At 39.4% G+C, this 23,074-nt stretch overlaps 1 protein-coding gene across 1 annotated transcript in view; it reads left to right on the top strand.

Annotated features, from left to right (window-relative positions):
- LOC104462256 (polypeptide N-acetylgalactosaminyltransferase 18-like) overlaps window positions 1-13,293 on the top strand; it is a 43,473-nt gene extending 30,180 nt beyond the window's left edge. Inside the window, exon 5 of the mRNA XM_010074131.1 lies at window positions 12,811-13,293. Coding sequence (XP_010072433.1) covers window positions 12,811-12,957 — 147 coding nt within the window. The 3' untranslated portion in view covers window positions 12,958-13,293. The remainder of the gene's footprint in view (window positions 1-12,810) is intronic.
- The last annotated feature ends 9,781 nt before the right edge of the window (window positions 13,294-23,074 follow it).

The raw sequence follows: 23,074 nt of genomic DNA, 5'->3' as shown, positions 1-23,074 counted from the left end.
CCTGGTCTGCTGTGTGACAGAGAAGGGGCTCTGAGATGGAGGAGATGGAGGCCAGTACACCTGGACAGGTAACTCCTTGGGACATATCCCAGTAGAAACTGCTTATGGCCAAAACCATGCTCCCCTGAACTATCTGATACTATGAAGTTGGTTCTGTGTACTAAGAAGTAGTACATTCTCAATGCTGCAGTCAGGGTTTTTGGAAGGGGTGTATTGCTCGTTTTTTTTAAGAAGTTTCTCAGTCTCCAGTCTGTTTTCTTAGGTTTATTGCTGATAGAAAGGCAGTTGTGACATAATGCCTGCCCTGTGAGTGAAATTCCTCTCTACGTGCATCACCTGGGTGGCAGCAGGTCATCTAGAAAGTACACTTACGGCATGTAAGGACTCCTCCAGCAGCACAACCAACAAACATGAAAGGAGGAAGTTTTTCTGTAATTACTGTTTATCTCGAAGTGTCTTCATGTTTGTATTTAATCAGAGAGGGATGTGACTGTTTCTTAATGCTTCTAACCAGACTCATGGCAGACCTTGTGGGAGGGAGAGGCTGTGCAGAGCCCATGCTCAGCACTGTCACAGACCCGTACCCACCAGCAGGTACATCTGCCTGCGAGGCTAACACTGCTTTTACATGTTACCGAGAACTGTGATTCTAGCCAGTGCTGGAGGTTTCCACAGGAAATCTTCCAGTTCAGAAGTGTTCACAGGGGGGTAGTTTATGCTATCCTGAGAAGCTGTAAGTAACATCTGTTGCTGACAACTGTAGTTACCATATGTATAATTTCCCAAATATCATAGTAAGAATTGCTTGTGAAGGAAAAGGGAAGATGGATGAGAGCAAACGAACTACTCAGTTGTTACGGTATTGCACAGATAAACATGATTCAGATCTCATTTAATTAAGTATTAGATAATAGATTAAATAGATATTCTATTAGCTATATATAGAAAGAATAGACCTTGAAATTACTGAAAGTATTTACATCTTTTTCCTCCTACAGATTTTGGCCTTTGCCAGACAGTCATTCTGAATTATTCTTACCTGTCTTTAGCTTATGAAATCAAAGGATGTGCAATACTACCGCTAGCTAGAACCATCACCCACAACCACCTCCCAAACAAGGGAATGCATGGTGCAGACTGCGTGGCAGGACTAAGCTGAAGGCCAGTGAAGAATCTCTGTACTAATTTCGTATGCCCCCTCGCTGGGCATACACAGTACAGAAGTGGAGGCTAACACCATTAAACAGCAGACAGTTTCCTTCTAATGTCCTGTCCATTTTCAACCCGTACATTAGCCAAGGACATCAGTGTACATGAGGGATTAATTTCAGTAGCACTGTGTGTCTAAGGGAACAGTTGTCCCCATGAACTTTTTTTAGATTCTTCCATTATGAGAGCCACGGGGTAGAAAAATAGCATCATTAATTTATCAAGAATTCAAATTTATGCTGTACTTCTGACCCCAAAGGACGCAAATACACTCAATATGTATTTGCAGTATAAGACATGCTGTACCGCTATACAGCTATATAATTATGCGGTGCTATCTGCCTGGCAGCTCAGAACAGAAGGTGATTGTGATCCTGTTAAAAGAAATAGATTTTGATCCTGCAGGAGAAATACAGAGAAAAACAGAACCCAATTATTCAATTAATTGAGCCGACAGACTAGGTTAAGCCCCATAGTTTTAGGGAGTGTATTAAAGTATTTGGTTTTTATACTCCTTGTACTATGTCTTACAAACTCTTTAGTCCCATTTATGCAGAACAGAATAGTTTAGAAGTACAAAAATAGGAAAGCATTCAGTCTTCCTCTATTTGAATACTTGACTTTAACTTAAATATGAAAATGTGTAGGCAAAACACATGCAGAAAAAATATAAAATACAAATATTACTATATAATGCTGTGTTTTAACAACTGGTGTTAAATTTGCTTGCAGTTATTGCTGTAGTTAGTGGTAACCAAAATTTCCTTATATAAGTTTAGTCTTCTATTTGGAATAATTTCCTAGTAGCAAGTTTTAATCTTTGCAAATTCAGTGTAGAACTTGCCAGGTAGAAAGGCTGTGTGTGAATACAACAGTAAAATGAGCTTTTGGTGGGTGCATTTCACGTCTTTTCCAGCATATCACATTATGCAGTATTTACTCTCCTGAGGACTACATTTAAGCTCCAAAGACACTTGTGCTGAATTAATTTAGCAGGAAGTTAACACATATTCATGTTTTTCTCTTCAAAACAGATACCCTATTTGCATATTTTAGCATAATTTTAAACAACACATTTATTTACAAGGAAATTATTTGTTCTAGTTCCACCTGATTTTTCCTAATTTCAGATGTCTAGACAGGCTCCATCCAAAAATCACATGACAGCTGCTACTGACCAGGTCCTGCATGGCACTATGACAGACATGCAAAAGAATGGCCAAACCCAGAATGTGTTTTACAACTTGACTGATAACCAGCACTTACCAAATGAAGTGGCTGGGTTTCAGGAGATCTGAGCTCTGTTCTTGGTTCCTCCTTTGCATTACTGGACCAGTCACTTCTTGGGTTCTGCATTCCTCAGCTGTGAGATAGATGGAAGTATTTTTACCTTTAGCATACATCTTTTATTATTTCTGACTTTCCAGATGGAAACAAAACTGTCCTGGTCAAGTCAGTAGAAGTTGCATCTTTAATTCCAGTAGAGACCAGAAGAGTATGTATGTAAACAAGGTTTGGCTAAGTAACACCCTACAATCCAAGATGCAAATACTTGAGAAAAATGTTCACTTGGAAGGCAATTAAATCAGGGCACAATAATTATATATATGGCAAGAAAAGAGAGTTTACTATTTAGTGAGATGGTCAGGCCATCAAGTCTGGTATCCTGAACCTGACAGCGATGACACCCAGTATAACAGACAAAAATTAGATTTATTCCATTATTGTCTGAGTAAACTGTGCAAGGTTTTTGCTGCAGCTGCAAGGACATTCTTCTCCCAATATCAATTATCATCAGCTAACAGGTTTGTGCGGTTACTAGGAGAAAAGCCATTTCAACAACTAGATGCTGTGACCGAAGTCCCAAAGAGCCCAGCCTGAATTCCCATGTTAGAATATGGAGATCAATTGAAATACTAGTGCAAATTCATTTCTTAATTTTCTTCAGTTGGCACTCAATTTATTTCTTAGTCTCTCGAGATTGTTTTAATCATAAGCATATAATGACAACGCAGACAGTTCAGTTTCTGGGTTAGAATGAGTTAGGAAGCCTTCATATTGAGCACTGAGATTAGAAAACCTAGACTAATTGAATATATTACACACACACAAAAGAAATAAAATTGACATTCAGTAATTTTGTTTTCCAAAGGAGTTACATTTTGGTAAAAGTTATGTCTCACAAGGAAAGAGTAATGCGTATTTTCTCTCATCTAAAACCCATCAATCTTTGGGAATCTGTTAAGATGTCTAGGGAAAGCTGCTCATCTTTCCTGGGGAAAATATAAAAGTCTTGGATTTTTTAGTTGTGCTGAAAGGAGTTTCCTATTTGTCTGGCTGAAGACTAATACCTAGCTATCCCCCATACTAAGGTTGGTAGGTAATAATGTTAACTTCTTTACATTAGTTTCCTAGGTATGCTGTGTTAGAACAATATTTTTATCCATAAGGAGAAAAAGAGAAAGAATAAGGTAGTAAGGTGCTCTTAGATGTGATCTCCAGGTGCATGCTGTGAATGGATTTTCATTAGCAAACTAATACTGCATCTCGTGCACACAAAAATGGGGAGGGAGGATGTATTAACAACAATCTGGCACAGACAAGCGATGCAGAACGAGCCTTAGAAAGCAGCATATACAGATGTGATGATTGCTTCAAAACCAAACAAAAAGACAAAACCTAGGAATACACAATTTGCCACATCACAGATCAGAAAATAAATTAACTAGATTAATTACCTCATCTAGAAGACTGCCTCAAGCAATGGCCAGTGTTTGCTGTTTCACAGAAATGAGCTCCAGCCTGAGCCTGCAGCTCACTGTGAGCAGGATTGCCTTCTTGACCCCTAATGGGCTCTCTTCACAAAGACCAAGATATGATTTGTCTGAATGATAATCTCAGCACGCCTATAAAAAGTTGTTTTATCAGCGCTCTTAAAATTAACCTAGCCCACTAGAAACTTCTCATCAGTCACTGAACATCAATGCCTGCAACATCACATTCAACAGGTTTCCTAGACCCACATTCATGGTCGTAGTTGTTGCAAATTTCTAACTCTTAACAATTCTTTTTTCCTTAGAAAGTTCATTTACTAGTTTCACACTGGTATTCACAGGTATTGATACTTTCAATCACTGAAGTCAGATCCTACTAATTTTCATTTACATCCTAAGCAAACTCCTATTTTTATTTCATTTTAGTGTATTTTGTAATTTCCCACCACCTGAATATTCCATCACACTTTAAAGCATCTTTGTTGCCTTTCTGTCTTCTCCTTTAGACATCTTGAAGCAAGCCTAGATCAAGGCAGATAAATCAAGCCTGATTTGTTTGCAGAAGTCATTTATATGTAATCTCAGAATGAAAGAGAAAAAGGTAACTTTTCTAAGCTTTCACAAAATGTATTTGTAAAACATGCAAACTCCACTGTATCCAGCATGCCCAGCTTTTTCCTCGTTACATCATATTGTGTCTCTACACAAGCAGCTACTGTATGGCACACTCCATTAAAAGAAAGATTGTATAAGGAAAAAATAAAATCTATTTTTTATTTAGAGCAAAATTACCCTGCAGAAAACATTAGTACAATCATTATCAACTGCATAGTGTAAGGCTAGTTTTCCCTTTTCTACAAAGGTCTTATTAGGTAATCCTAGCTGTCAGAAGCTCAACACAATATATCCTCATTCAGATTTGTTGCCAAAACAAATCTAAACAGTATGTTCAGCTGTAAATTCTGTGTTTAGCCATAATGATCAGAGCTATGTATGGATAAAAGATTCCCTTTTTAAACTGCTTGCCCCCTGACCCCTGGAAACTGTTCAATAACTAATTAAAAATATAATATTGTATACCTACAATATTTGTTTCTGCAGATGTTTTTCTAATATGTCAGAAAGATTTCCTGGCCACTTCTCATCCCTAATGATCTTTCTAGTCTGGCTAATGTATTCTACTCCAAAGCCTGATTCATTTTTCTTAGATTTATCAGCATTTGCTATAGTAAAATGCATTTTCAGCTACCATATCCTGAAAAGCTTCTTTGTATTTTAGTCAAGGCTTAAATTTATCTCTTTGCAAATTATTGTTTTTTTAAGCATGTGATTAGCAATGGCCCTTTGTAATATCTTATAAATCTGTGATAACATTTTATAGGTGTGTAGAAAATGCTACCGATAGGCATAAATCCATACATTGCATTTCTGATGTTCATGCTGTTTCTCTGTAATTTGTTTTCTCTACTAATTGCATTCTCTGTATGACAGTGCATTTCCTTTCGCCAGGTTTAATGGCTTTTATTTAAATACTTTGATTAACAGTATTGTGTATTTCCACATCCTAAAGCTTTAACTATTACACATTTGGAGGGCTGTGCGCGGAACCTAGAGTGCTCTACAATCATGTAGCCGGTCTAGGTTAAACAAAACAGAAAATGATTGCACAGTCCACTAGTTACTAAAACCTACGTTGGACATACGGATGAGGCCACATCATTTGATCTGTCACAGCTGCAGCATTAAGACTTTATTGCAGCAATATAAACAATTTACTTTAAGAAATGGTTTGTCTGATCCCTATTATAACTCCATCTAACTTTACAGTGTACACAGCAATTAGTTTTAAAATTCTCATTTTAAAAGTGTCTGGTAAAGATTCTCACTTGCCTATCTAACTGTAAATAGTGATCTAAATAGCTGACAGACAACACCTTTTCAACATATAACACTGCTGTATATAATATTTAATACACACGTTAGCAGTTAAATGCACCTTATCTTCACAGTAGTGATATCAAACATATCAGGAACCAAGTGCCTTTGAAGCGCACCTTATCTTCACAGTAGTGATATCAAATATTTTAGGAACCAAGTGCCTTTGAAGGTGTTAGCCCACAGCTAACAATATACTGAGTAATACTTCAATTCAAATAGTTAAAATAAATTTTTGAAAGATGTGAACAACAAAGAGTATGTTATAGAGTTGGCTTTACTTACAGAGAGCTGTTCGCCAAAGAGTTGCTTGAGAAGGAATTCATCAATTACCTATATATACCGTTATATATACCGTTATATATACCTATATTCTTTATACAGCTATAAAGCAGAGCTAGTAAACTCAGTAACATCATCCAATATTTTCAAGCAATGGGCAACAGTGAAAGTACATTTATTACTGTATCAGATAAATTATTCACTTTCCTATGAGCACTTTCTCACTGCAGCCATATCCATACCAGTGACCACATAGAACACAAAATGACTTGTAAAAAACAGAGTATTTTTTAATGACTACATTTGGTGTACTAACAGTCAGTGAAAGTTACCCCAGTATTCTGGGGAAAGGAATGAGAAGATCCTGCACTGTGTTTGGAGGGGAGATTGTCTATGTTACATACACCTCAGCGTGATTATTTGATTCACATGTCTCAAAGCAATAGCAAAGACTGGAGTTTCTGCCGCAAAGGTGGAGTGAACATGTGAATATTTGAGGTCACTAAATGAGGTACAAATAGAAAATTATAGACTAGTGAATGCAACGATCTGTATAGCATATGTGATACAAGACTGGATACACTTATTAACCGTGTAAGATCATTTTCTGAAATAGCCATGGTTAGGGAAGCTGATAAGAGCACTTCTGTTTTTTAGGTAAAATAACACAAGCTTTAATGTGATGAAGAAAAAGTAGGTTTAAACTCTGTAACAGAAGTGTATGCTTTATAGTAACTTGTTTAAAAGAGCTATCAGTGTGATTTTCAGTAAAGCTGACAACCTCCAGCGTTTATTTTATATCCCTCATTTTTACGAGTGATCAAGCCCTGTCTAAGTTTCATTCCCAAGAGCTTGGATCAGTCTAAAGCAACAACCCCACTTCCCCATTTTCCCTTTTCCACATTGCTTTTTCTGGGAAATTTGGAAACCCACTACAACAATTTGCAGCTCACAGAACCCATCACACCTACATGAACAACTGGAATGTCATGGATCCCATCTAGCAGATGTGCCAAGTACCAACAGCGACTAAACTGATCAAGTCAATTAAATTATGAATTATTTAGATTTACTTAATTAATATAATTAATTTATTTAACATAGTATGAATTTATTCTTAATTATTGAGATGAAATTAGATTTATTTTTCAGCTTTAATGATGCCACATATCCCCATTCAAGTCCTTTGTTTAAAATACCTAACCTACGTGAAGTAGCATCTCTGTTCTTTTCCCACTGAGTGCTTTTTTTGTTCATGTATCAAAACACAACCTTAGCAGTCTGACTTTGGAGTAACAAAGCACAGAAAATTACAGGGTTCTTGCTGAAGAGAAGTCTTAGTGAAGAAAATTAAAGAGTAAATATAATGGTAAATGGCTCTTAAGTACAGTCAGAAATAAAAAATATCTTACACTGACACCTGTAAAATGCCATCTGATTGATAGGCCTGTCCTTCAGCACAAAAGGTAAGTAACCATAAGGTGAGATTTTTTGGCAAGAACACCCATGAGCTGTTCTCATACATTCACAGAAACTTCTTAATCCATCTTTTGTCATTAAGTCAGTCATGCTTTGTTTTGAAGGGAGTTTATCTGAGGAGCATAACATGGTATGTAAGTGCAGTAGCAATGGTATGGAGGGACAGGAGTTCCAGACTACGCGGTGTCTGTACACTGTATGTATTTCTTTACAAGAAAACTGTATCTCTGGTATTTGCAAAGAAAGCTGTCCCACTGCTCTGTCCCATTTGTATCCCTCTGGATAGGAGGCCTTCTAGAGATTAGGGAAACTTTATGAAGACCTTCAGCTAAACCGTGTTCTGCAAGGAGCAATACTCCAGAGAGGACCCACCCCACTTTACTGCCCTGCAGAACAAACACAGGAAGGAACAAATACACCACCCCCAATAAACCAAAACAAAAACCACAGACAGTTCAGCAAAGACTAATTACTTTGCACAGCTTATTAGCACTCCAGCTCCAACCTAGAATGTGTAAGTATATACCTGCAGCAGCATGCTGCTCTTCTGAAAATAAAGTTAGTTTTCACCGTACAACGGGCTCACATGGGACTGCCTGCCAGGCATGTTGGCCTGTCCTTGTACAGGAATGGTTTGCAGGCACACCAGATGGTATCCTTAGATGCCATATGATTGAATAAATTCTACTTCAGCGAAAAACTTGAAAAGAAACCTTTTACTTATGGCAGATATGCAGAAAGTACAATAATTCTAGAGGAAATCAAAAGCATTGCTTTCCACAGTGTGTGTTATGTCCCATTCCAACAGCTATTGGTCATAGTAGGATGCGTGACTTGAGACAGCATTTACAGTAAAAGTACGCTCATGAAGCACTCGATCAGTTTTATATGTGTCTAAGGCTACCAGCAGGAGGTGAAAGCATCTGTACTCCTCACAAGGGGAATTGCTTCAATTTGTATTGCAAGAGCCATCAGTTTTTCAGTCAAACTTGTTAGTGCTGTTGCATTGAGCCTGTTTTTATAGAATAGTTGGCCTGGATAGTTATCCTCCTGAGACTTCTGCAGCCTTCGAGCTGCCTCTCATCATCAGTGATCTTAGTCCTAATTCTGTTCAATGGGGCAGAATTCCTCTAACTTCAGCCTATAGAATTATATTTTATGTACCATGATTAAATATGTTACCCTAGGCTAGCGGGTTTTCTACCTTTAAATTGGAAAGTAGAGGTCTTACCTAGGATGGGGAAGGTCTTACCTAGGATGGGGAAAGGAACCAGCTTGCCTTTCTCTTAGCCTGAAGTGCAATATTACAATAAACCACTTTGCTGAGTAAGTGTTAAACATTACTGTCAGAGTTTTATACAAGTTTAACTAAATGATTATTAAAAAAAATAATTAACTAAGAAGACACCTTTGTCTGCATTTGGCTTCAGGGTTCCAAATGGTGATGATGACGACAGACTGTAGTATTCCTGAGCGGTTTCTCTGATTTGGAGTCCAAGCCAGTCAGAGTAGCAAAATGCAGCATTAGCTTTCAGTGCGCCAGCCCTGCTTGCAGGCTTCTTCCAGGGGAGTTAATCAGCAGCTCGCTAGCTCAGGCCTTGCCATCACCCCGGAGACAGCAGACCAGTACCGCTGTTGTAGGCTTGCATTAGGCATACGAAGGGGAAAATAATGAACAATGAAGTAGGCTGATTTTAAAGCAGCACTATAGAAACCCTTCTCCCATACTTCAGAGCAATTCTTTCATTCACATGCTTACTGAAAGGAACCAAAGTGTGCAGATGCATCCTCGCTGAGGGATTAGGCCATGGTTCTGTACCGACCTCGCATCTTAGGAGCTGAGTTGTTCTGTTTCTAACAGGACCTGAGCCTCTACATTTCTCTTTTGTGGGGAAAAAAAAAATGATCCTGCTAAAAGCATCCCTGCTCTCTACAACACTCAATCCACACACATTAGCCGCTGCTTAACTTTGGTGTCTCTTTCATGTTCCACACAGCAGCTCCAATGTACTCAGCTGGGCTGTTTGCAGTAGCCACTGCCGAGTGCTTTGCGGCACATCAAAAAGAGCTTCCTCGGCTTTTTGTCTCCAGCGTCATTTGTTTCTGTTAAACAGAAGCCGGATTTCATATGAGGGCACATCAGGAAAAAAAGAAGGAACGGGGGAGTGAGGTTTTTGTGTGGCTTTCTGGTTGTTCACTTTTTTTGTTTTGCTTTAGGAGTGGTTTACTCTTTATGTAGCTGCCTGTATTAAAGTATTTTGCATGAATGCATTTAGTGTAACACCTATGTGTGCTCTGCGTGATTTAGAACGGAGGAAAAATATTGTCTCCGCTGTGGACATTCTCCGTGCTCTAACCCAAAGTCCTCAGTGGGGACAGAAGGCATTTGGGCCCATTCAAGGGAAAGAAACCCCTGACCACTGAAACAAATGGAGTTAGGCAGAAAGAAATTCCAGCTCAGCGTGGCAGTATTTAAGCCGTAGTGCTGTAGCTTCCTCTACCTAACAGAGCTCTAAGTTGGGTGACTGGGCCCCATACACAGTCCCTGGGGAGAAAAAAATAGGCACCAAAGAATGGGATTCACAACATGCAGCCAGCAAACTCGGTGGTTGCCCCAGAACAGCTGCTGCAGCCCGCTAGACCCGAGCATCCTCGCTCCTTCCTCTTCATAAGCATAGAAGCTGCTCTCAAGATGGACACCACAGTTTGTTTCACAGAGTTTGGGTGAGAAGAGTTGTACCAGGGAAACGCTTATGGTTTAGCTGTGATGCTTTACATAAAATAGAGAGAATTAATTCTGTTCCTTCACTTATACAAATAAGTTAGAAATGACAGGAGAGATCTAAAGGTACCGTGCCCAGATTCATATGTCAGGTCCGAAAATCAGGCAAGTAATGGAGCTGAGCTAGTCTCCCAGAACTGGTCAGTTTCCTGACAAGACAAAGTAGGACAGCTTCTTTCTCCCACTTCCTTAGGGCAAGATCTGAGCTGAGGATGCCATAGACACCAAAACTGAGACACAGACTAACTGATGAATGAAAAATACAGAACTAGTTAACTTAAATAACAGCAACACAAGCACTTCAGCATCAGTTGGCAGCACAAGGAAGCTGATCTCAATTTCGGGTTTAGGCAGAAACACTTGGGATAAACTGTAATTCCCAATTTAAACCCAGGGAGCTGATCCTGGGCCCCATGCAGCACTGCTTCTATGCAAAGAAAAAAACATAACCAACAGTTTTCATTAAGAATAGAAACCGTATGTTTTGCTAGAAGAAGAAAACAGAACAAAACAACATCACTGTTTCTTTTGATAATGAGAAAATATCCATGACCTTAGAGTTTTATATCTCAAGGACCTAATTCAAAGCTCATTGAATTCACTTGGATATAAAACAAAATCTCACCAGAGTGAGCTGTAGAAGGCCAAAGTAACTTGAGAGGGTAGGGTGTACATTTAAGATAAGGGAAGAAATAGTATATAATAAAGCTTTGACTAATTTCCCATCCTAATTTCTTCAAATATTTTGTATGTCAAGTAGTTTTATTGCTTATAGATAGCTTAGAGTTTATGCTCCCACCAGACACCCAAATTTAACTCCTGTTCTTAATATGAATTTCAAAAGTAGTTATACAGCAGTGGGAAAATACAGTTCACTCCGCATTTCGGAATGAGGCATATTAAAAGGCCTACATACGCCTGTCTGTCCAGTAAAGTAATCGGTGAAAACAGTATCTAGACTGCACATAGGTCTCCCAAGGAGGATTTATGGGAGCCTCATGTTTTGAATTTTGTGGATTATTCTAGAAATAGTCTCTCTTACCCAAAGCCATATTTAAAACTTAGAGCTTTCAAACCTAATTCTGTATTTCATTAATCCAGGTCCCAAAAATGTTTTTAGAAGTCACTTCTCAGAGAAAGTATTCCTGGTAGGACAGTAGGAGAGGAGCCCCCCAGTCACCTGTCTGAACAAAGCAGAAGCTGTACTGAATGGCACGAGCTGCCCTTGTCTGAGGAACAGCCTTCTCTGAAAAAGCAAACGCAGCACTTCTGTGGGATTTATGCCAATATCCTTGTCATTATAATAGAAATCTATCACAGTTATGACTTTCTGATGCAAGGTATAACACAGACTTGAACAAAACTGATGGGGTGGGATAGTTGTGGGTTTTTCTTATTTTTTCCCCATTGTACAAATAAGTAATTTAGATGTGGCTGCTCTTTCCTTACTTCAGCTGTACTAATCTGTACTGATTTACACCCCGTGCTTTGATTTGCAGATTAAGCCAGTAATTCTCTATTGCACAAGTCCAAGGTACTTTAGAGAAAGTCAGACTTTGAGACTTCTGTCCGAATTCCTCTACTCTCTTTATCTTGAAAGAAACTTCACAGACACTAATGTGCACAAGTAATCTGTTTTCTGTATTAGACAGGAGAGAGGCTGAAAGAACCAACTGAAACCAGAATTAAAGGGGAAAAAAATGTAATTAATGTCACCAACATGATGATTTAATTGTAATTTAGGTCTACAGTTAACTGTGTGATAGCCCCAGTGATTTAAGATTTGCTGCAACTCAGCAGTGAAGGCAGGGCTCTACCATGGCCCTATTAAGATAAGAATTCAATAGTCAATACTGAGGATTAGCAATGTAAGATTATAAAAGTTCATTTTAGAATTCAAAGAATAAACAATTTATTCTATTTTTATCCTACGTAAAGGATACCCCTGGCCAAGGCACTGATCCACTTTTGCCTTTTTTTTTTTTTTTTTTGATGTTTCAGAAGTGCAGTAGAGCTACTAAGCTAGGTAACTGAATCAAAGAGGAAAGCTTTGGACTCATGGTTAAAAAGCATGTCTAGAAACAGAGCTCGGTGACTGAAACAGTAACCAGGCTATTGAGGCTACTCTAAACTGCATCAGAGATTAAACCAGCCTGTGACAAAGGGAATCTTCATTCCAAATCCTGCCTAGCGCTGATCTTGTCTCTAACTGAAAGATTTTTCACGGTCTCAGTGGACTTTAGTAGATGGACATCGGAATGTTCTCTAATCTATATTATAACACAGTAGCAGTGCAACACGTTCACAATGTTTAATCCAAACACTTCTTTTTCTTCCCCATCTTTAAAGGGAGGTCCAATCCAGAACCGAAAATCCAAGCGTTGCCTGGAATTGCAGGAAAACAATGAAAATGAATTTGGATTTCAACTCGTCCTTCAGAAATGCACTGGACAACGCTGGTCTATAACAAATGTCCTGAAAAGCTTGTCATCGTAGCAGACTAAATTTTTTATGCATTTCTTTTGCTACTGTGTAGCAAATACTGCATTGTTGCCTGCTGTACTGTATTCCTGTCACCCCCTACCTCCCCTGCTTCCTTCTCTCCTCTTTTTTTTGTCCCTTTGATTTTATTTTGTGAGTGTGTGGAAATTGGGTTTGTGGGCTGAAAATAAGACGTTTTTATTTCACAATGATGTTTTCATGGCATTTATAGAGAGATTGAATGACAGGTGGTGGGTAGGCTATCCTAAAATATTTTACAATTGTAAATAGGAAACAAATGGAGAATATTTATAACTCAAACTTTTATTGAATAAAAAAGTCCAAATACTATTACTGTCTAGCTGTCTCCTTGGAAATCCATTTGAAAGTTAAGTGGTGGTTTCATTGCTTTCATTAACCCAAGCCTGATCTCGGCAAGTTGTTGCTGAGTATCAGTATTCTCCAGACTCGTGGTAAGAAGTCCTGCCTGCACATCAGTCGCTGCAGGGAAGGAGAATCTGCTTCCTCTCCCTCTTGGCAGACCTGGCCATGTCACTGTAGCCACCAGTGTGCAAACACGGGGGGAAGCGTGGTGTGGGGTGTGTGGAGGGGTACAGGTGTATAATATGCACCCACGTACCTTTCCTCACCAGTACTACTAAATAAAAGCACAGAGAGAACCCCCAGGGATCAAGTGAGGCAGGGAAGAGAATTAATTAAAAGAAGGAAAAAAAAAAAAGAAACCAAACCAAAAACCTGTGAGAGTGAAGCAGCAGCTACTGGAAAAAAAAAAAAAAAAAAAAAAAAACACACAACACACCACACCAACCCACACACAAACCACCAAACCAAAACCCTGACATTTCTCAATGGGTTGGGCTCTGTTCCAAAGACTGCACTTCCCTTCCAATTGTCTGTAGTTCATACCACTTCTTTTTCCTTTTTTTTTTTTTTCTTTTTTGCACTGTCCCCTGGCTACCACAGACTTGGATAAAAATGGCTCCTTCCCAAAGCAGCAGCAAAAAGTAAGAATTCACTCTGCCTTTCTGCCAGCCTTTAAGGAGGTGTGACTGCAATGTCATATCACTTCATCCTAGCTAAGACTGGGATGAGGAGAGGAAGAAACAGTCTGATGAGATAAACCAGAACACTAGGATTATTGGCCTCTTTATTTCCAGCTGCTTTTATTTGTATGTAAATTCTCTTTTATTACACTATTTGTTCTTTTTATTCTGTTGTTTGTTACATTAAGTAACATTCATAAGCTCTTTTGGCGCTGGTTATGTGCCAAACTGTCTTTTACAGACTGGCTTTGCATTCAGGACCAGCTAGTAGTATTGTTCCTCGTGACTGTTTAATAAATCATGTGGCGCATTAATTGTATGTGTTTAACCTTCTGCTATATATAGTTACCATAGATCTGCTTCTTAGAGAAGAAAATGCTTGAGCCAGCAACAGAACAGTAATGGCCAATAAAGACAGGCTCAACACCTGCACTTCTACCAACTTCAGACACCCCTCAGGCCTGTTTGAGGGAAAACTCCCACTAAAATCAGAACCCTCAAAGAACATCAATAACCTGAGTGTCAGGGTACCACAGCTGGCCAAGATAGAGCAACTTGAATTTCACCCTGTAGAGAAAACAGGCGGTTGCTACACAAGCAAACCCATCCTCCTGCACACTGGAGCACCTGCAGCGTCCCGACGGGAGAGGGCTCCGTACGTGGCACGCAGACGCGTTCTGAGCATTCCCAAGTTCCGACACTAACCAACTGGACTTATTTTTCACAGGCATTGCAAATAAATGAGGAGGAAATTGCATGTTCACACAGAAAAAGCACAGAAATCACAAAGAGTAGTACAAGATAAACTAAAAAAAAAAAAAAAAAAAAAAAGGAAAATAACCCAAAACTTTGAAGTGAGCCCTGTAGTCTCACCAGCCCTGTTTGGTGCTATCCAGCCATCCCTCCCCACCACACACACCAGTTCTAAGGCTGCTGCTACTGCTGCTCCCCTCGATTCCCATGGGGCCTGCACTGAGGAACTGTTTTCTTCAGCTTCTCTAAAACAGGACATTACCAGGTAAGTGTGGGTTTAAATTTGATCCCAGTGCAATTCTATGAACTACAGTGGAATTACCAAAATAAACACTGGGGAGAAAAAACAAACCCAAAAACATAAATCCAGACTTGAAACATTATAGTACAGCAATTCAGCTATAGGTAAAATATGTGCATTACAAAAGTCTTTTACCTTTGTTTTGCATCATGGAGTAAACATTTTTATGTGATAACATTGAAAAAGGGAAATGGGTTTAAATCTGTGGCTAAGCCTACTAAAATGGTATAGTAGAAATTATCAATGTCCATAAGCAGCACCATTATTGTGCACTTTCTGGGACCCGAAGATCTCAGAACAGATTTTGTTTTACATGCCCCTTCTCTTGGAAGAGAGAGGAAAACAGAGCAAAACAAGCCATAGCCTTTTTTTTGTAGACATGTGCTCACTTTTAGTTGTGAGCTGCCTCATTGCTACTTTCCTTTTAAGATACACAAGAATTTCATAGATAAAGCCGCAGTGCCTCACACCGTAAAAGATAAATAATCACCATACTAAGTGAAAAAAAAAAAACTCATCTTCACTTTCTGGAACATTATAGAACATTATTCAATCATCAGCTGCCTCAAAAACATTCCCAAATCTGCCTTTGCAATAGTTGGTTTTGGTTGGTTGGTTTTTAAAAATTGTTTTAAAGAGGGAAAGCTAGCACTTAAGGGCAAAAAGGAACACTGTTCTGGAAGCGATATAGCTGCTCACCTGCATATGGTCAGAGATTGAAACAACCAGAAAGATCCAGTCAGCTCCCTCTTCCTTCTGCAGCTACAGAACTGCTCCAAAATTTTAATTCAGCTTTTAAAAGGAAGAATGATTCTATGAAACTGAACCGCAGTTTAGAAAGTGATGACTGCTCAGATCTAAAAGAAGGTATCTCACTGTCTCGTTCCCCCATCTTTGCTTGCTCTAGAACTGGTGCACTGTTAACCTCAGGAAGACCCGTTCATTTTCTGAAAAACCACATAGCTAATGAAGTACCTGTATTTGAAGTGCCCATATGTGACAGTGATTCTCATACCAGTTGTGAATGTTTTGCTGCAGACACTTCAACGCAAAGCAACCCACCAAAGGCTACATTTTTATCTTAGCATCCATTAATAAGGGGTTTCTGTGTATAATTTTATTTGTTATTTACTGTTATTTTATAATTCTCTGTATTCTCCTAGACGTTATGCAGCTACATAGTAAAGAGTAAGTCTTTTACCACTTGAGTTCCAGATGCTCTGGAAATGCTCACAATTAAAGAGGAAATACAAAACATATGTCCCAAACTTCTGTCCCAAATATGTCTACAGATCATCTTGAAAAAACAATGACAAATCACAAACTGAAACCTCTTGCCTCTTCCCACAGTCTGAAGATCACTGAGCAGTTCTTACTCCAATCCAGAGCCAACCATTAGCATGAGAATGCTGAAATGCTGTGCAGCCTGCTCTGCCCATACCTGCTAGGAACAGGCACGACTCCTCACCTACTGTAAGTTAGCACACGTACACCGACTTTGAGGAACACCATCAGTTCCACAGTATGAAGTCTGGCTCCCCAAAGTACACCTCAAGCAAGACTCATACTGAACTCCACACATAACCCCTGTTCATACATATGTGTGAGTAGTTCAGGACTCACGTGCACTGTACACCAATACAAAGATGATCCTGCCAGACAAATTGCCTGCTGACAATACTCTTCTAACAGCTGAAAAAGTACAACACAAGCACTGCAAAGACAGGAATTAAAAGTTATCCTGTGCACGGCAACTTTCCAAAACAGATCTTGTGCTCTAAGTATTTATGCTGAGCATACCTAGTCAGATCTGGCAGCCATTTGGAGAAAGCTTGCTTTATTCAGAGATGAAGAGAGACCATCATCATCTTGCTAGGGAAGGGAATCACCTGGGTTTTTACTGTTCCTCACAAGCTTTGCTATTTAGCACAGTTTACCTGGGTACACATCACACAAGAAAAAAAAACCCAAACCACAAACCCAGTATCAGAGTATGAGTATACTCTTATTATACTTATATTATATACTTATATATTAGATACTCTTATTATATATATTCACATAGCTATTCATATAGCTGTTGAACCTCTGCACCTTACGCATTTTCTGTCCTACAGCCAGTCATCAAGCGCTGAACTTCTGACACTAAAGCTAGAAACCCATCACCATGCCGATGCTGACCCTAGCTGTTTTCCCACATTGCACCTTACAGGTGTCCAGGGTTTGACTCTGAAATAGCACCTCTGTTACCCTTGCTTTTAAAAACTGAGCAGAAGTCCCTCTGGCATGATGTGTCAATAATTTTCTGCGAAACAACAATGGTTTATACAACACTTTTCTGACCTCTCCAGGTGCTCTACTGTTACAGTGATAACCACTACAAAAATAGTGTAAAACAACCTTGAAAACTATAAAAGGAAACCACTTGAAAGAAAAAATTGAGGGAAAAAAAGTTAGTCCAAGTCCAACCTTGAGGCCAAACAAGCACACAAACGTCCAATATCAAACCTCGTTTCACAACTGGAAGGTAGCACACTTGAGGGACTATCCACAGAAGTAATACAAACATTGCTGCAGAGTATTCTTGAATTACTCATTAAGCCCACAAGCAACAGTTTCTGTCTGACTCTTCCCAGATATTTGGACAGGACCTCTGGACAGTAAAGGACTCACATCCCAGTTCCCTGGGAGCAGCACACTGAGATTTGGCTGCCAAGGCTGACACGTGAACCCGTCTGGCTGTACTCTCAGCCAGGCCTCCTGGGTACCGAGAGATTTGGAAGTGGTGTTCTGATCCCATGTGTATCGGTGTGCAATCTGTCTGCGTGCATGGGCAGCCACTGCTTCCCTGTCCCCGAGGGAGGGGGCAGGTTAATTTAAAACACATTACCAGAATCCTCTTCTTGACTACTTGGCACCGGGGAGCATCTCGGTCTCCTATTCTATTCTATTCCCATGCAGCTGAAAAAAAGAAATTTTTGCCTCTCCCAAACAGTACAGTAGAAATACCGATAAAGACACTGCAATAGTTGCCATAACAACTGCTTTTAACTACAGTTGTAGTAAGGAATACAGTTTCCTTTTTGTCCACAGACTAACAATATCTTCATTATTGCTAAGTAGACCTTTGTAAAGAGCTGAATTCTTTTAAAGCTGTTACTTTTGAGCATATATTTTAGATCTGCAAGAGTAAAAGGCGGGTGGCCTTTTGCTGTTCAGAAGAATAACAACTCTAAAGAATACCTTAGGTCCTGGTTTATGGTTCTCCAACTTCCAACCCACATATATACATAAAACCCAATAATTTTTCAGCGAATTAAATTTGGCCCTACTGAAACAGAGATAACATCCATCAGGTTGTTGGTAGGAAAACATTGCTTGTACTCCACAGGTACCTTGCATCCATTTTTCTCTTCTACCCAAGTTCCAGTGATCAGTAACAGCACAAGGTGACGCTGACCATCACAGAGATCAAAAGATTTTCCTGTATCTATTTATCCGCCACTCTATAAAAAGAGGGCAGGGGCTGAATTTTGCTTTATGCTGTATTGTTGAAGGCTGCACTTTTCAGGGATGCAGTTGTTCCCAATCCACCCTGCACAGCCAGGGAACACTACTGCAGCAGCTGCTGGGGCCTGAGCAGCTGCTACAGACCAGGAGGGGAGAATCACCTACAATTACAGCTGCAGACACTCGCTCCTCCTACCTAGAGAGGATCAGAAAGAGCCGAGAAGTGTGTTGGCAAAGGGTGTGAGACACACAGGGGTAATAAATCTGTCCTCTGAACTGCAATGTCTTGCAGGAGAAACGTGGAGTGACAGCTTCATAGATCACAAACCACTAAATGATTCACAGTTCTTAATAGTGGGAGGGATTCTCAAATAGCTCAGCCCTACCTTTTGCCTACCAGAGGCCGTGCCACACGTAAGACAGGGTGCTGAGGGTGAAGTGTTCGGTATAAGCAGTGGATACAAAGTGCATAGGATACAATGCCCAGTTTAAGGTGACTAAAAAACTTCCAGTGTGTGGGTATGTGTATGGGGGAGAGAGGGGCTGCGTGCAGATTTTTGCAACGTCTTGGGAGAATATAACATGTTTAACAGCTGATCACTGAGAAAACTAGCTAGCACAGCCTTCTGGTTATTTATTATTTTGTTTAAAGTCCCAAAGGCAATTATCTGTAATTATCTTGCAGATTCTTTTTAGTGCTGCACTCTGTCTACTCGTAGCACCTCAGAAAATGAGTATTTCCATGTCCCTTAGAAACTGCAAGCACCAAAGCCACTAGCTACACGCAGTGGGGATCCAGTTGGTTTTTACAGCTGTTACCAGAAGCAGCTAACATCACAGTTCTGCAAATAACCGTGCTAAATAATTATGTCTCTAACAATGTTATATAATTGGAAGACCAAGTGCTATAGCTATTTGAACTTAGCAATCATTTACCTTTTCAGAAATGATACCTTGTAATTGCTGACCATTTCGGTACAGCAGCAATTCCACAGAAATACTGAACTTGATTTTATATTATTATAATGAAGTATTTACACTTACCATAGATTAAACAATAAAAAGGACACATAGCAATGTTTCAACCTTGGAGTCAAGAGGCTGGATATAATTAGTCAGGGGAAAAAAAAAAAAAAAAGAAAATAAAAAAAGCTTTTTTTTTTTCCAAAATTCAGACTTGATAAACAGCAGTATTATATGACATTACATGGTTTAAAATATTTCTAGAGACGTACTAAACAGGTCTCCCAGTTTAAAAATAAATAAATAAATAAATGAAATCAAAGTACATCTGAATATCGAGCTTCATTGTTCTGAATTCCTTCTAAGACCTTGGCACATAGAGCTGCTCAAGCCTGAGTGAAGTATTTTCTCATTGAGATTTCAGTCACTGTTGTCTATTGGACAACTTTGCTCTGCAGGCTTTCTGTGAGAACACTTGCAGGTTTTGGTACGTGGAAACTGTCAGTCTACAAGGACATTTAGGGAAGTTTGTAAAGAAAAACTCAGTGAAAAAAATATGTTAAAACATTAAGAAGATAAAATTTTGGACTATCTCAAAGGAAATAAAGTGCCTAATTTCAGTAAACAGTTCATTAAACACTAGATCCTGCCCTGCCCCAGGTTTTGCCTAGTATGTGCTCATCTTTCTGAAAAGAAAAATGTCTCTGCTGCACCTGGATCCTTTTTCAAGCTTCAGCTTCACCAAAAGTGTATTAGGTACAGGACTACGGGATGTGATTCCTGAAGATGTGACTGGGTATGTTCTCTGAACCCTCATAAAGGTATAGTCACTACACAAAGAGAGCTGGAGGAGGACCTGTGCCTGTTTTCCCTTTTCATCAGCAGTTAAGACCATTCACACTAAAGTGGCAGTTACATTACATAGCCTTCTTTCTGGAGGAATAAAAGCCCATTTTCCCCAACTTTCTGGGGAGTGACTTTCCTAACAACACCGTTTTAAAGCAGTCTTGCAAGAGTTTTCTCCTCTTCAGTGTATTTTATCACGCTGTTTCTAAGTTACTGCAGTACAACCATACTTCATGAAGAAAAATTAAAGCTACTGCTGCCGCCATCTCTGCCAACCCATAGATGTTTGGTGCAGCACTTCATCACAAGCCAAAGGTTTCAGAGGACCTACTTTGTAAGAATACTGTCAGCATGTTCCTATTGTTACCATGTCAAAACATCTTCATCAACATTATCGATATTCTGTGAATAAAGCTGCTAGCTAATGGATGCTGTGGAGCCAGCAGGTGGAGCGCTGTGCTAGAGATGTGGAAAGTTCTCTGATCATCTTTTTTCAAAGTATAATAGTATAATTATGGCCACACACACACAAAAAACAACAACAAACACCACACACACACAAAACAAAAAAAACACAAAAAAAGTCAACCCACAAACCACACCACCACCATGCTGAGGGAAGTTCTCTTAGTTACACTGCTGCTAATTTGGCCCCTTTCTGTTGACTCCAAGTGTTTTCAAATTCTGATCACTGGAACACCTTCTAAGGCATTCTGAACTGACCTCACAGTGTTTGTCAACCATCGTGTTTAACCTTAGTCATAGCTGGCAGCCAGTCGACATTGGAGCGGCTACTATGTTGTGTGTAAGGTGCATGTTAAATGAGCATTTAATAAATTATTTTTTCTTCCCATTCCAATAAGATATTTGACTTTTTTTTCTCATCTGAACATCCTGAAACAATAGTAACAGAATGCTTGACTTTGCTGTTTGTTTACCATACAGTGGGTAGCTGTCACATAAAGAAAAAACACGAAGAATAAATCAATGTCACTTCTAAGGCACATGTGTATCATACCCTCAGCATATATCCAGTTCTCTACCATAGAATATGTTAACTAATTAATAAAATTGATATTTGGAATAGAAAGCATCCTTATCATGAAAGGCAAAGCACAGGCTGAAACATTTTCAAACAATCTCAGTGAGTTACAACAACTCCAATAAGTTCACTAACAGTGCCCCTCTAACCTGAGGATTTCAAAGCTCTTTACAGATTAGATGCTTTTGAGGTACATCTTTAGTCTTCCCATTTGGCAGAGAAGTTAAGTAGCTTCCCCAGGTCACATGCGATAGAAAATCACTACCGCCAATAGCCTGGGGAAAAGTTTCAGAGGCAGAAATGGCTGTTAAGTGTCCAAATGCCATTTGTGCATCTGAATATCTTCACCATTAATACTCATCACCTACTTATACCAGTGCTTTAAAGTGCTGCCTAAATAATTTATGGGCCTTTATAATATCTCCATGAAATAGGTTACTCATTTATCTCTACTGTACAACAAGTTAAAATGACGCATAGAGAAGTTAAGTACTTTGTCCAGACCATTCAGCAATCTATGAACTCATCCAGAGTAAGAAATGAGTAGTCCATGATTTTTGAAGGGTATGGTCAGTTTACATCAACATAAAGACCCTACTCTAATATTTTAATATTCCCTCCAAACTTATAGATGCTGAGTTTCATCTACAAGCAGTGAACCATAACTTTAAGAAAAGACTGGTTAGATAATGCATCAGACTACTGAAATACATCCATGGTGTATAATGCAGATAGAAACATAAGTAAAATTACACTTTGCTAGGATAAGAGAGAGACAAGCTCATCTAAACATATTTCATTGGAAAAAAAGCAAAGCAGTACAGAATGATTATACTTCAGTATTAATGGGAATTAGATCAGACAGGAGTACAGCACTAAAATTTGGCAAGTTCCTCCTTCAGAACATAGAAATATGTACCCTAAAGTTGTACATGACTTTGAAAACAAACTCAGAGAAATATAGCAATAGTTTCTCATCCCTGTCACATCAGGAGACAGTTGCAATTTTGCAGCAATTTTTTTTTTTTTTGAGGGTGTTGTATTTTTAACCCTGGCTGGCAGCCAAACACCACAACAACCACTTGCTCACCCTATGCCCTCCAAGGGGTGGGGGAGAGAATTAAAGGGTTAAAGGGAATAGAGACTCGGGGGTTGAGATAAGAACAATTTAATAACTAAACTGCAATAAAATTGAAAATAATAACAATAATAATAATAATAATGGTAATAGCAATATATGCAAACATACAAATGAGTGATACACAGTGACACCACTCACCACCCAAGGACCAAGGCTCAGCCCTTACAATCCTGGAGTCCTGGAGCAGGAAGAGTCCCAAAACTGCATTCCCAGAGATTAGAGCCCAAGTGTCTGAGACCGAGAACTGACTGAGGGAGCAGGACAATCCTGAAAGAGGGGAGACTCAGAGGGAGACAACCCAGAGCATGAGAGGATGCCAAGGAGCAAGAGAATGACCCAGAGCAAGAGAGAGCACTTCTGGACAGAGCCTCATCTATCCACTGGGCATGACGTGCATGACATGGAATAGACCATTGGCCAGTTTGGGTCTCAATCCTCAACCTAAGGTTGAATCCCAGGCTAGTAATTGGGCTGTGCTCCCTCCCAGCTTCTCCTGCCCCTGCAGACACTGG

This window comes from Pterocles gutturalis, unplaced genomic scaffold, assembly GCF_000699245.1.
Source record: "Pterocles gutturalis isolate BGI_N339 unplaced genomic scaffold, ASM69924v1 scaffold7002, whole genome shotgun sequence".
NCBI classification, from domain to species: domain Eukaryota; kingdom Metazoa; phylum Chordata; class Aves; order Pterocliformes; family Pteroclidae; genus Pterocles; species Pterocles gutturalis.
Note: the sequence above shows the minus strand (reverse complement) of the source record. Positions and strands in the feature narration are given on the sequence as shown.